Consider the following 14,345-nt stretch of genomic DNA (forward strand, 5'->3'; position numbering starts at 1 on the left):
ATGTCACAATTGAAAAAAAAAAAAAAAAGATTGATCCCGAATTGATTTCAACGACACACGTCAGCTTCACTGCCAAAGTCCAGCTTAAGCATTTTTACTCCATTTTATATCTTGTATTAAGGTTGTATTAAGCATTGTCAATTTTCTACATATAAATGTAAATCAAAAATTTTATAATTTTCATGTGATGTAAAATCATAATTGTTTGAAATCAGTTTGGATCAAAACCTATATATGTAACTGTAATCAGAGTATTAGTGATTTGTGCACATGCAGGGCTACCGGAACAGAACTGAAAGATGGTTGTCTAATAAATACAAAAGAGTCAATACAGATGAAGAAACAGTGTTAATTATGCCACTTTGACCTTTGGTTAAAATTAGTATGGATAAAACAGTAAAAGATTAAAAAAATAAAATAAAATCCTGCTTATACCTGCTCATGTGGATGCACTGAACCCCACATTGTGTTTTTTCAATATGATGCCAATATCAGAGTGTGAAAATATACTGATACCAGATACTGATCTGATAATGATGCCGATCCAAGCCATGATCTGTGCGTCAGCATCTATATATCTACACGTTCATGGCATAAAATGTCAGTGGATCAGAAAATACCCTGACTGTCTAAGGGACACCTAGGATTTACCATTCATGCAGTGATCTAATGATAACATATTATGTTGCCAGATACAGATGCATGAAGATACAATCCAAGAGCTTTAGCTTCAGAATTTTGATAAAATCTAAGAAACTTAGACCTGGTTGTTGGTTGAAAGATCGGCTCATTTAAGTATTTCAGAACTGGTGCAACAAATAAACAAAACCAATCAGGAAATGACCATGTTGCACCTTGTTGGTTATTTCAGAGGAAACCACAGGCCAGAGTGGTTTGAGCTGACAGGAACTGTGGTGAGAAAAAAATCTAAATAAAGTGTCAGGTTCAATCAGGTTGTAAACCAATAAGGCTACAATGTACAGCCTGTGTACAATGTAGCCATGAGACGGAGAGATTCCACAGGTTCTCCAGTACTGATAGGCTGAAAATTAGCAAAACATCTCCAAAAACATCATTTTTAAGATTGTGTGAAAATTGTAGGTTAGCAACAACCAACCCACAGTCTAAATTAACAAGAACCTTTTTCTGATGTGAACATTAAATGACCTGCAGGATTCTACACATTGCAGTGCTGCAACATGATTGGCTGTTAAATCCCATACCAAAGTCAGCAATTACAATATACTCAGTGCATCCCTAGCTCCTAAAACAGCAATGATAGCGCCATGTTGCACAAACAACACAACTTCTCGACACAGATGGTGGTACTATTTACTCTTCTAAACACAAAAAAGGGCAAAAGGAAAAAACAATCCAGTCTCCTTTTAAACACCAAATACTGAATAAGTCTCACGGCAGTTATATTCATTTTACAAAAATAAATTCCAAGGTTCACTCTCTATTTCTAAGTGATATGTGTTCATTAGTGGAATGATTCATTTGCAAAAAGTTATTGCGTAAACTTGCTATATAACATCACCGCCTTCATGCAAATCCCCCTTCATTTTATTTCCAATATGGCATTTAAATGAAAGAAGTGTTCAGGGAATAAAAATGTCCCTCCCTACTGAAAGAAAAGGACAAGATTATGAATCCCAAAAGTAACAAAACAAAAAAAGAAATAAAGGGCTGTACAAAAAAGACAATAAAAAGTAAAGTAGTATACGAATGTGGAGATATGCAGAAAGTGTATATAAACCACCAGTAAGGCTGAAGGAACCACAGAAGGTGTGTGTGTGTTACAGGGAGTGGGAATGGTATATTTTGGTCAGGTCTCTTAGAGCTCATTCATTTTCCAGCTCTTTGTTGGGGGAGGGCGTGCTGTCTCGCGTGGGCAGCAGGTCGTAATGACAGGGGATGTGGCTGTTCTTTGGTAGGTCGTATGGGTCCTGACCAAATGGTCCGTTGCAGTTGCTGTTGGTAGATGTATAGACCGAACTAACTGTTGGCTCTGAAAGGACACAGAAGAAGATTCACACACATGCTAGAATTAGTGATGAACAAGCAGAATAATGTTCTTTCTGTGCCCAGGACAAGCCTTTACTAAACAAGCGTCCAAACTGGGCCGTGCTCTTAGCTGGTGTGATGATACCAACAAGTGTTAATTCTTCTCTTATTACACCAATTTATAGACAATTTCAAAGTTAATATCATTTATGAAAAAACAATCATTATTTCAACTTTTGCTCCTGTTATTACTTACACTATAGCAGCTACTATATTAAAAGACATTCCCATATCCTTTTTATCCACCATTTTAAGATTATCATCTTTTTAATGTTCAATTTTCATCATCTCTGTAAAAATGTCCTCTGGTACTCATGGTTGGTAGACCCATGGTGGAGCACATGACTGTAAAAGCACTGACACTGACACTATATATAAAAATACGTCCTTTTACAGACCATCATTACATCACCGGTTTGATGCTCTTGTTAAATAAAAACAAATCTAGGTTTTATTATTTATTATGGCATATCTCCCATAAAGTCACTGTGAATGACAATAAGACAAACAAGGTTTTAGGTTTAAACCAGCAAAATGCTTATCTAACAATATTTAATTATATTTAATAAAAAAATGTAAAACATTAGAGGTTTACTATGGTAGTATTAAGCTTACAAAGTGCAAAATATATTTCACATTCTTTAAAGAATAAAGACTTTTATTCAGTAGGACAAATCAAAAACAGCAGCCACTTTTAAAACTTTTTTTGAATGTGATAAATCTGATATCTGGCCACTTACCAACTTCATATACGTTTTTGTTTGTAGGACTGGAGTTGTGTATCTCTGCATACGGAGCGTCTCTCTGCGTGGGTGACTTCATCTCCACGTAGCCGCACTCAGTGTTCTTGGGCACCAGGAGCGGAGGGTCTTTAATCGTGGCATAGGGGTTCTCTGAGTTTAGAGAACAGGAGCTGGTGTGGTATGGAACACCTTTTACCAGATTTAAACAAGTCAAAATAGAACAACCAGGAATTAGAACATTTCACATTAGTATGTTGTTAAAAATTTGCCACATTTGTATATACAGGGTGGTGCAGGGAAACAGAAATTTGGGAACTAGGAGTTAAAGACCCTGGGAGGTCAGCAATTGTTTGGAATCAGTGCAACCTCGGTAAAGAAAAACTCCCTGAGATGTTATGAGGAAGAAACCTTGAGAGGAACCAGACTCAAAAGAGAACCCATCCTCATCTGGATGGCACCAAACGTCCATTCATTGCAGTTACATTAACATCGTTAAAGGTAATCATGCCAAAATTCCCTTTGTGCAGCACTCACACTATCAACAGTCTTATAACAGGTAACACCACTCCACTGCTCCATTATAACCAATGGCAAGGAGTTCTAAATGAGGTCGCTTTGGTCCCAAACAATTGCTGATGCCCCAGGGTCGCCAACTTCTAGATCCAAAATTTCTTGCACCAAAAAAATGTGTATAAAATAAAGAGAGTTTCTTTTAATGTCTCTTCTGGCACTTGCATTTTTATTAATCATCCAAACACTGATTCATATTGGCATGCTTGCTTCACTCAACAATGTGAAAAAACAAATCTTACCTCGAAGAGATTTTCCTAGGTAACGCCTGTCAGCTCCGTACGCTCCTAAACAAAGATGAGAGACAAACAGAAAGACAGAAAATTTAAGAGAGTGAAAAATGAAAACACAAACAACTCCTGCTTACAGCTTACAGGAACATAATGCAGGGAGTATAATATTGAAATATATTTAAAAAACGTGATGGAATATTCATCATAGTGACCAATTTATTTTACAGTGCTTGTTTCTGCAGATAAAAACACAGTTATCCTGGGTCCTGTCTGCCTGTCTGCAAGACATTCTGTTCTGGCTGTGACTTGTGGTAAATCCTTAAAAAAAGTAACTCATACAGCAGCTTCCGAGTATTGCAGTCACGGTCATTTTCCGAGGGAACGAATCAGAAAAGTATTCAGGAAAGCATTCCCTTTGAAAATCTCCTGGCTCACCGAGCTCATTGAAGCAGCTACCCTGTTTCCAGTCAGCGGGCAATGTTCCAGTGTGCTCCATCAGAGGTCTCTTTCTCTGCTCCACATTCTTCAGATTCTCAAACAATTGGTTGTTCTTTGCCTGTGAAATAAAATAGAGTTTAAATGTGAATCACTCTATTTGTGACATTGTGGCTGAGCAGAATGTTCTATTTCTTTCTCAGAGCTGAAGCACTTACTTTTCCATAAGGCAGGTTGTTGAAATGAGGTGGGCTCGTGCACTGGGCCAGGGTGTGATAGCTGGGGTTGGAGAAATAATTACTGTTGGGAGGAACCTCATTTGTCTGCGGTACTGAATCTAAAAAAAAGATTTTGAAAATTCATTATGCCTACGCTATCACATGGAAAAATCCGAAGATAATCAATGCAAAAAAAAAATGTGCTGTTTCAGAAGGTGTTATTTTACGAAACCCTCAAACCAAAAGAAACCTGATGTGTTACCAGAAAAGCTAATTAGATTATTTATTATTCCTATCTATGCAAAGAAACAATGATAGCAGGCTAAATCCCAGGTTGATTTCTTTCCTGTGATCAATAATTCACTAGTTATTAGGTTACCACTGAATAAGTAAGATCAATTAGCAAAAAGAAAAAATTGTGACCTTGTCATTGTATATGTTCATACACATACAAAGTGCCTAAGTGCACTTAGCTGCTGTGTAATTACTGCTTGAAGTTGTGGCTACTGCATACATCACACACCGAGGCACAAGCTGGATAGATTCGAATAATAATGAGGACATATCATGCTTTGCTGACTTTTTGTAGGCATGATGTGCTACGTTAGAAGCTTAAAAATGACTTGTATAATATATAATTGTTTATTTCCCATAATCTGTATTAATGCGCTAGCATCACCAAAGTAGATTATTACATTTCGTTAGCTACCGCTTTATAAACCAGTCCATTTTCCCAGTCTTCTTGTCTGGTACTGGGCCAGCACCTTGCTGCTTTTATTTATCCAGAAATCCAGCTAATGAATTAAGACTTAATTCACAAGACGCCAAAACCTGCTGTGATATTGAACATGAGCACTGACCTGCAACGATGTAGTCTCTGTTAACCTGCATAGCAGGGGTGTACGTGACAGAAGGCATCGCAGGCTCTTTTCCCTTCTGCTTTTTTCGGTAAATGATGAAGAGGAGCAGCAGACAGAGCACCATTAGGACCAGGACAATGATTCCAGCAATGGCACCAAACTGATAGGAATCAACCGGAACTGCTGCACTGGTCAGACTGTTAGGGTTGCCTACGATGATTACACCAACTAAAAGCAAGAGACAGATTTAGAGTAAACATTTTGGTTTGTGTTGAATAGTACACAGGACATAAGAGATACAGATGTTTAAACACTTTTGCACCCGGGGTATCACAATTTATCTATGAATTTAGAACATTTTCAAGGCACTCAGTCAATGAATTCACCTTTACATTAAACTCTGTCCTTATACATGTTTTGATTGGTGCTTTTTGTTTTGTAATTTAGTCTCATGAATTCCCCTACTGTGTCGCCATTTAACAAACATATTTTGCTCATGCTTGTTTTGGTTTTTTATATAGGGTTACATACGTAACCTAGAGACGTTCCCCATTCGGGAACTTCGAGCTGGCTGGGCGTTCCCAAAGCGTTACGACGCAGCGTCTCGTTTCCTCTGGAAACTAGGGTAACATACGTAACCTAGAGACGTTCTTTCTCTGCAACTGTCCTGTCATTGGTTTGTTGCCCAACTGTAGTCACCTGTTTTGTGTCAGTCTGTAATGTGTTTGTCTATGCAGATCCTACTGTTTTAGTGCATACTTGCAAAACATTATCGAATATGCATTATACTTATATATATATTTCTATTTTAAATTCCTAGATCCATTGTCAGTGTTTTGCTGCTATTGCTGATTATGAATTTTCTCTATTTATTTATCCCAAGAGAGATCACAATAAGTCTGCACATTTGCATGAACACATAACAGATAGTTATAGCATCTCTAATCAAACGCAAACATCTTGCATTAAACAGAACTGACACATCACTGGACTCTCCTTCCCATTTGTACATGAACAGTACATGAACAGCCTCAATGCATTTTACCAGCGTATAAAAAAAAAACCTGTCCTACCTTGGTCACACCGTGATCCCTTCCAGCCTGGATTGCAGTAGCACGTCCCGGTCATGTGATCACAAGTGGAATTATTTAGGCATTCGCAGACCTGCCGGCAGCCGAAACCATATGTACCAGGAGGACATCCTGACAGCACAAACACATGCAGTAGGTAACTTCATCATCATTACCTCACATCACAGTGTTATACATATGTGGTTTTCAGGTGTAAAAAAGAAAATGGAATCATTAAAACCAGGGGCGTCCAAACGATTCTAACAGAGGGCCAGATGGAGAAATAAATATTGAAATACAGGCCTGAGGCTATCTGTAAAAATGTATATAAAAAAACCCAAAATTGTTCCACTTAATTTTTATTAATAAACGTTCTTATAATTTACATAACTAGCTAAAAAAAACACTCTAGTTTACTTCAGGTTCTATACACCACATCTGTATCATATGTGGGATTTGCATTAGAAATGACAGTCAGTGTCAAGAAACAATTATGTGTACACATTTAAATTACTCCTTAAGTTAAAGGTATTTGTAAATGAATCCAAAAACAAGCACAATATTGTTTCATAGATTCACAGGACTCATTTTCTTAATAAAGATCTTTTATTTTTTTAACTCTTTTGCTCAAATGTGTGTTAAAAAAGAATGACAGTCTATGTAGGACATGTACTTGTGTCTGCCTAAATTAAGGTTATAGGATAACATTATTTAATGCTAAATATTAAATTACATTGTATGACTTAAATGAATTAAATGGCTCTCTTTGAGATTTCTGATCAACAGATTTTTCTCAGTCAAAAGTTTACTACAGGTTAATTGCACATAAGATATGCACCTGTTTTTTTATGCGGAAGCTTAAAATTGTTGGCATAAAATACAAGAGTAAGATCATTGTTTAATTGTGTACAAGAAAAAAAAGGCAAAGGAAAATTGGAGTGGTATAATTTTTCGATTTGATTGAACATAATAGTACCACCCCGTGTTCCAACTAAGAACCCTATTTGATAAAATCCCTTCCTGACACTTATAGTTTGGACACCCCAATTCTAGACCAAATGTGATTGGCTCTATTCACCCAGCATGTAAATCCAGGCCCTGCTCACTCACTTTGTTCACAGTGTCGTCCCATGAAGCCTCTGCGGCAGGTGCACTGCCCAGAGATGTGGTCACAGTCTGCACCATTCTGACACTGACAGCTCTGGGAACAGTCTTTACCATAGAAACCTAACGGACAGCCTGCAATGCGTACACATCCACTTCAATCATAATGAACTTGGAGACTGAAACCGAATACAGTAAGAAACTAACTGCTGACATTGCATAGTATACATGACTACTTTCAATGACTAACATATATAACTATAACTATATATAAATGCTAAATATTTGCAAATGCTAAATACAAAGATAAATAAATGTCTATGTAGTAAGTTGTGTATGATTTAGGCCAGGGGTCCCCAAACTTTTTTCCTTGAGGGCCACATAATTTTTTATTTCTTTAATAGGGCCGGGTCGATCTGTAACATAAAATTACATGGGCCAAAGTGACTACATTATTTAGAAATTTTATTATGATTTTAAATGTATTTATTATGCAGCCAAATGTTAGATAAGTTGATTATTGTTATGCACCGTACAGACACCCAAGAGATATATAGGCTATCACAAGAGCATTGTTACTATCATAATCAAATTTTTTCATATTCATTGCTATGGAAATTAAAAATGTTCTTTGCATTATGCATATGGTTGGTGGGTGAATCTAACATATAATTAGACCAGGTTAATAACTAGAGGTCTGCTAGTGGTGGATTTTACCGATACTGATAGCTAGGTTGGATCGTACTTGCCGATAACTGATTAATCAACCAATAGTTTGTAAAATAGATGCTACAAAAAAAGGACTGAATCATGAATATTTGCTTACTAAAAAATAAATATGAATATATTCATCAATAAATATAATTATATAATGAAAAAGTTATAAATAATAAATATAATATATCGCTCTCCATGCGGCACGCAGTCTCAGGTGTAAAAATAAACAGCGCGTGGCTTCAGTAATTCACCTCTAGAGGCCGCTCTCGTAAGGACTCTACCGGAAGCAGGAAAAACTATAGTTGTGGATTTTTGCTGATAGTTGATAGTTCCAGCAATCAACTATCGGTGTCTCAATCTCTATTTATAACTAAGGGAAATTTTAGTTCGATAGCTCATTTTTATTATCAAACACAGATATGATATTAGTAAAACATATATAAAAAACTTTCATTTTTAAAATACGCCTCTGGCATTGTTCAGAAGGCCGTTCCAAATGAGAGGGGAAGGCCGTATTTGGCTTGCGGGCTGTGATTTGGGGACCCCTGATTTAGGGCATTACATCACATTATTCTATAGCGCTGGATATGGCATTTTAAAAGCACAACAGTCTCCATTGTAGTAGTGGTGTTATTTTGAGAAACATAGAGCCGTGTTAGTTGAGTGAGTACTGTAAGTATATGTGAAATTTCTCTCATCCAGACAGACATATTGTAATAAACCAATTCTCCCTGTTAATACCCTCTTGTGCACTTTGCTTAGGACAAGACTCCAGTTGCAGATCTAAAATGACTGTCACACACATTTACACTGTGATGCACAAGCGGAATGGAAATGCTCAAGGCTCTTTTTATTTCTGATTTGGTTGAAGCTGCCTCATGCAGAGAGAGAAAGAGCATGTGAAGGATGGCTAAGGCCCAGATGATATTTGAAACATCAAGACATCAAACTTTTATTGCTGTTGCAGCAACAATTAGAAAACTGAGTCATTCTCAAATATCGGTCCTTCATTTTCATAATTCTACTCAATGCTGGAGCATAAAAATAGCCTTAAAGTGTAAGTTTTATGCAGTAGGATTACAGGTTACTGGGTTTTCAGGATTTCCAGATGCCAGATTTAATCATCCTTTTTGAAGAGGATGTATAAAATTAAAAAATATAAAGCAATATGCTTCTACCAGTTGAATCAATCTCATTTGTCCAGTAAATGGGAGTTGTGTTAACACGTTGCAAACGTGATTGTGGTGATTGTGGCAGCATTTAAGACATACAAGCAGTTTTATCAACACAAGATTTTTTCTGCAAAACATGCATCAGTGAATCGAATGATAAAGTCAGTACAAACCTAAATACTGATAGTTAAGTGCTGGATCATTGTGTCCCTGATTAGCTTGAATCTAACTTAAGGTAAACAAATGAGGAAACCAGTCCATCACATGGGGTCAAGAGCACACACATTTGTATACTTATTACAAACTAGGGGCTTTGCAACACAGCTAATACTGCATATAGTATGCAGATACTACATATCTGCATATTCTTCTGGGTAGGAGGAAACCGGAGAACCCAGAGGAAATGCAGAGAAACACTGGGAGAACATGTGAAACTCCACACCGAAACTAACCCAAGTTCAGAATCAAATAACTTGGGATATCCTGAGGAAAACTATCACATGTAAATATTTGTGATTATCAACTAAACTGTCAGGTTTTTTTTCCACAGAGATGCTCTGAACTTTTCTTTTCATCACTTGCCTGATTGTGAGGCTTCTATGACATTGTTTAGGATAAAAAATAAGCCAGAGATTTTAGAAAATGTGTGAGGTTTCCACAAAATGTTGCTAAGAAGTGTAGCTGTGATTAAAGGGAAAGTTATTTAGGAATGCATAATGATGATTTAGTTCTAAGAGTTATGCATGAGCCGGGTGTTGTTGTGTGTTATACATTGAATAGACTGTTTTCAGCATAGCTGGATTTGAGTATTAGGCGGTTATTATAGTCTGATTTGCTACACTGCACATTCATGCATGATGAAATGATGGTGCCTGATATTCAGAGAAAGAGAGAGAGAAAGAAAAAGAATGCAAGAGAAGAACAGAGAGAAACTCACGCTGTGTACAGTAAAGGCCGGTCCATCCTGCTGTACACTTGCATTCTCCATCGTATGCGCTACAATATGCTCCATTATGGCAGTTACATGTGTGGATGCAGTTTGGACCCCAGTAACCAGGAGGACAAGCTGCAACACGAAACACACCATATAAACTTTTATCACTGATCGTGTATGCACCAATTAAATAATCAGTAAGCCTTAATGAACACCAAGAAAAAAAATGAAATGCTGTTTTATAAATGCAACACCGTTTATGTATTTTCAGTGTATAACCAACAGGGGGCAACATAGACTTCCTTTTTCTTTTAAAGCATAAAGGGTAGAACATTTTCAGGTCAAATTAAAGCATCTCTTTGTGTCAAGTTCAAGTTCATACCACTTATGTAATATACATTTATGTTTTTTTTCTGTTTTATGTGTCAATATGATATAAATCAAGTAACCTGCATAAGCACCACTAAAAACATGATTTGGTTTCGGATCTGAGAACAAACTGCTTTAAGAGACAAGGAAAGTAGGGGTTTTGTTTTAGAGTTAGAGATTGGCAGACATGTTTTGGTATGCTTGCTCTTGGAGAACTTATGGAGTTCTATTCTCTGTCCCTATTATAGCAAAGGAGTGTTTCACTTTTTCTCAGACCCATAAGGAAGAATAAATTCCTGAGCAGTACTCACGCTGTGAGCAATCACTCCCGATCCAGCCTGGGTAACACTGGCATGAGCCATCGATGGGGTTACACGTGCCGTTGTTGGTGCAGGTGCATGTCCAGGCGCAATTCTTTCCAAACTTGCCACTGGGACACACTGCGCAGAGACAAAGTGACAAACAACAGCTCTGGTTACACCGGCTCTATTTACCATTCATTTGTGAGTTATATATTCTATTTCTTTATTAATGAAACCAATAGTTATACAATCTTTGTGGTAATAAAAGCAGTCCGATCCTTTTTACAACTATGAAAATATACTAATATGAACAGCAAAAAAACGTGCTTTGACGATATGCTTCTTACCTTCATTGCAAAGAGCTCCTTTAAAGCCAGGGAAACAGTCGCACTGGCCGGTCACATGATGACACGGGCCGTTACTGTGCACGCACTGAGGACATGTCTGACTGCAGCGGTGACCAAAGAAACCAGGAGAACAGACTGTAGGAATATTGAGATAACTTCAGGACGCAGGGCAAAATGTCACTGGCTTTTATGCACAGGGGCATGGTCATGCCGGAACAGGTTCAAGTGAAGGGAAAATCCTAATGTGTCCAAAGACGTCCTATACAACTGTGTGCTTTAACAAATTAACAGTTTGAGGAACCACATTTGTATTTTTTAGTGTACAAGCATACAAATCTCCATGCCATGTTTAAATAATTTTGTTTGTATATATATATATATATATATATATATATATATATATATATATATATATATATATATATATCACAAAATGTAACTTGTTTTGTCAGATTCTTACACATTACATCTATAGCTGAGCCCAACTAAACAATTAAAGGCAGTATATACATACAGAATTGTTATATCCACAATTAAACACACAGAATACTCACTGCGTTGGCAGGTGTTGCCTCTGAAGCCAGGAGCACATTCACACGTCCCTTCGTCAGGTGAGCAAGACGCTCCATTCTTACAGTTACAAGGCAGAGAGCAGTTCGGCCCCCAACGGCCCTCAGCACACACACTGTCACAGTGGATCCCTGAGAAGAAGAGAAACACACACCCCATATTAGACACACAAACCGCAAGTACACATTTGTTATTATTATTGCTATTAACTATAAGCCCAAAACACATATGGTATGTGAATAAATATGGTATTTATTTCACATGCTAAATACTAAACTACAAAATATACATGCTGGATTCAAAGAGGACCAACTCAAGACAATCTTACAAATATACACATCATACAGTGTACATACTATCTATAGTTTAACTATAAGCAAATACACACAATTCTGTACCCTGTGCATCAGTTTAAAGAAACTAGCATAGGACCAATTGCATTGTTCTTATCTACCTATCTATCTATCTATCTATCTATCTATCTATCTATCTATCTATCTATCTATCTATCTATCTATCTATCTATCTATCTATCTATTTCTTTTTTGGAAGAACTCTATAAGGTCAGTGCTCATAGATTGTGTCAAGGCTCATAAATCAGTTCCTATGTATTTTTCTGACATGGAAAATCTGCAGGACAGAGATTTTGGTCATTTCTTGCTGCGTTTTTATTTCATGAGTTCATGAGTTCATGACTGTTTAGAGTTGCTATAATGTTAGTGATAACAGGAACTAGCTAGTGTTGCAGACATTTCATGGCATCAAATGAAATGGATACAAATAATTCTGTATTTCATTAATTAAAAAAAAAAAAGTATTTGTTATTAAAGTAACCATATTACACCGCAGTTGATAGATCCCCTAGAACAGCATGCTCTTCTGTGTTTTATTTCTCACTTAAACACCTCAATGCCACTTTTAAGAAAAGCTTCCCAACACAATGTAACCTTCCAACGGCATGTTGAAAGCATAAACGGTTGGCATAAACTGAGCACAGAGAAACCACTGGAGAACATGACACATACTGTGGCACCATGGGTCAGGATTCTGACTTTTCTTCTCTTTCTTTTGCACATAAACTACAAAGATATATAAAACATATATATATATATATATATATATATATATATATATATATATATATATATATATATATATATAAACTAATTGATGCTGTATTTCCCTCAAGTCTACTTTAGTGCTGCCCACAAAAGTATAAATTTCATCTAATCTGAAAAATGTAACAAGTTAAGATATGAAAAAGAAAATAAATGATCATATATCTGCTGCTCTATTTGTGTGTGTGTTCCAGGCCACCCCTCCTGTTGATAAGCAGCATTGTAAAGGAGCGCTGGGCCAAGACTCAGGACAAAGGCGTCTTTGAGGACCAGAGAGTGTTGCTAGGTAATGGGGAAAAAGCAGGCGACAAACTTTCGAGAAGTAGCACTGAAGAAATGCCCATGTATTTAAACGGTCAGGGCAACACACAATATCATCAGTATGCTACTCGAATGTTAGAGGAAGAAGTGAGAGAGGTGGTGCAAGAACAGTAGAGGAGAAAGGAGAAGAAAGAAAAAACAAAAGAGCTGAGAACAGAACAAAGGAGTGATAGCAGGAATAGAACAGGATATGATGTGATGAGACTAAATGGGTTGAGAGAAAATAAGATGAAAAAAAAATACATGAGGAAAAACAATAGTAAAGTTTTTATATGATGATTAAAGATTATTACAGCAAAAGTAAGCAAGGTTTCAGTAAGATATACATTATAAAATCAGCTAGTGATGCAGTAACAGAACAATTAATGCCATCTACGTAAGAACTGAAGGTAGAAACCATGAAAACTAACACTAAGAGCTGAGAGACACAGGAAAGTGGCCATCAACAAGCGTAATGGAGCACACTTGGTTAACAAAATGCAAAACCAATAAGGTCTGACTTACAAGAGGAGAAGGAAAGATGCGGAAGAAAGATGAGAAAGGTTTAAGATCATTTCCCAATGACCTAAAATAATTGACCAAATTAAAATCAGCTTATTATAAACACTATGAAAAAGGCGTATTAAGTTCATGTCATTACCCGAGCATACCAGGACGTATTATGTGCAGAGACAGAGAAACACAACTCACCTGTCCAGCCTGCAAGACAGCGGCAGTGTCCGGTTGTAGGGTGACAGCCATCAGCATGACTGCAGTCACAGCGCTCTTGACAATCCATGCCATATGTCCCATCCTAAAAAAATGTAAACAATACTGCTTACTACTGAAACGGTTTGGATTTTGCTGGGTGAAAAAAAATACGTGTTATACAACCAAAAACATTGGACACGGACACTGTAATATGTAAATAAAAACTGCTTCCATCCAGAAAAGATCTTTTTAATGAAAGGCCTTGAATATTGGAGCAAGTCCATGCTAACTGGATACTGCATCTATTACAATAGCATGACTTTGTAGTAGAAGAGTCCGGGTGCTGAACTTTGGTGCATCATGAAACGAAAAATACAACAAAGGACACCCAGAACTGTTAAGCAGCTAGAATCCTGTATTACACATATGGGACAAAATTCCTCTCACAAAACTTTAGCAACTGGTCTCCTCAGTTCTCAGATGTATACAGAAGATGTGAATGCTG

General features: G+C 37.0%; 1 protein-coding gene across 1 annotated transcript in view; it reads right to left on the reverse strand.

Moving 5' to 3' along the window:
• Positions 1–1,318: 1,318 nt before the first annotated feature.
• Positions 1,319–14,345, reverse strand: part of megf10 (multiple EGF-like-domains 10) — a 46,991-nt gene continuing 33,964 nt past the window's right edge. Inside the window, exons 13-25 of the mRNA XM_046861922.1 lie at positions 13,841–13,943; positions 11,696–11,842; positions 11,142–11,276; positions 10,804–10,932; positions 10,127–10,255; positions 7,307–7,435; positions 6,200–6,328; positions 5,127–5,354; positions 4,267–4,385; positions 4,049–4,169; positions 3,623–3,667; positions 2,808–2,999; positions 1,319–2,011 (exon numbers count right to left, since the gene is read on the reverse strand). Coding sequence (XP_046717878.1) covers positions 1,845–2,011; positions 2,808–2,999; positions 3,623–3,667; positions 4,049–4,169; positions 4,267–4,385; positions 5,127–5,354; positions 6,200–6,328; positions 7,307–7,435; positions 10,127–10,255; positions 10,804–10,932; positions 11,142–11,276; positions 11,696–11,842; positions 13,841–13,943 — 1,773 coding nt within the window. The 3' untranslated portion in view covers positions 1,319–1,844. The remainder of the gene's footprint in view (positions 2,012–2,807; positions 3,000–3,622; positions 3,668–4,048; positions 4,170–4,266; positions 4,386–5,126; positions 5,355–6,199; positions 6,329–7,306; positions 7,436–10,126; positions 10,256–10,803; positions 10,933–11,141; positions 11,277–11,695; positions 11,843–13,840; positions 13,944–14,345) is intronic.

This window comes from Silurus meridionalis, chromosome 11 (genome assembly GCF_014805685.1).
Source record: "Silurus meridionalis isolate SWU-2019-XX chromosome 11, ASM1480568v1, whole genome shotgun sequence".
Classification (NCBI taxonomy): Eukaryota; Metazoa; Chordata; class Actinopteri; order Siluriformes; family Siluridae; genus Silurus; species Silurus meridionalis.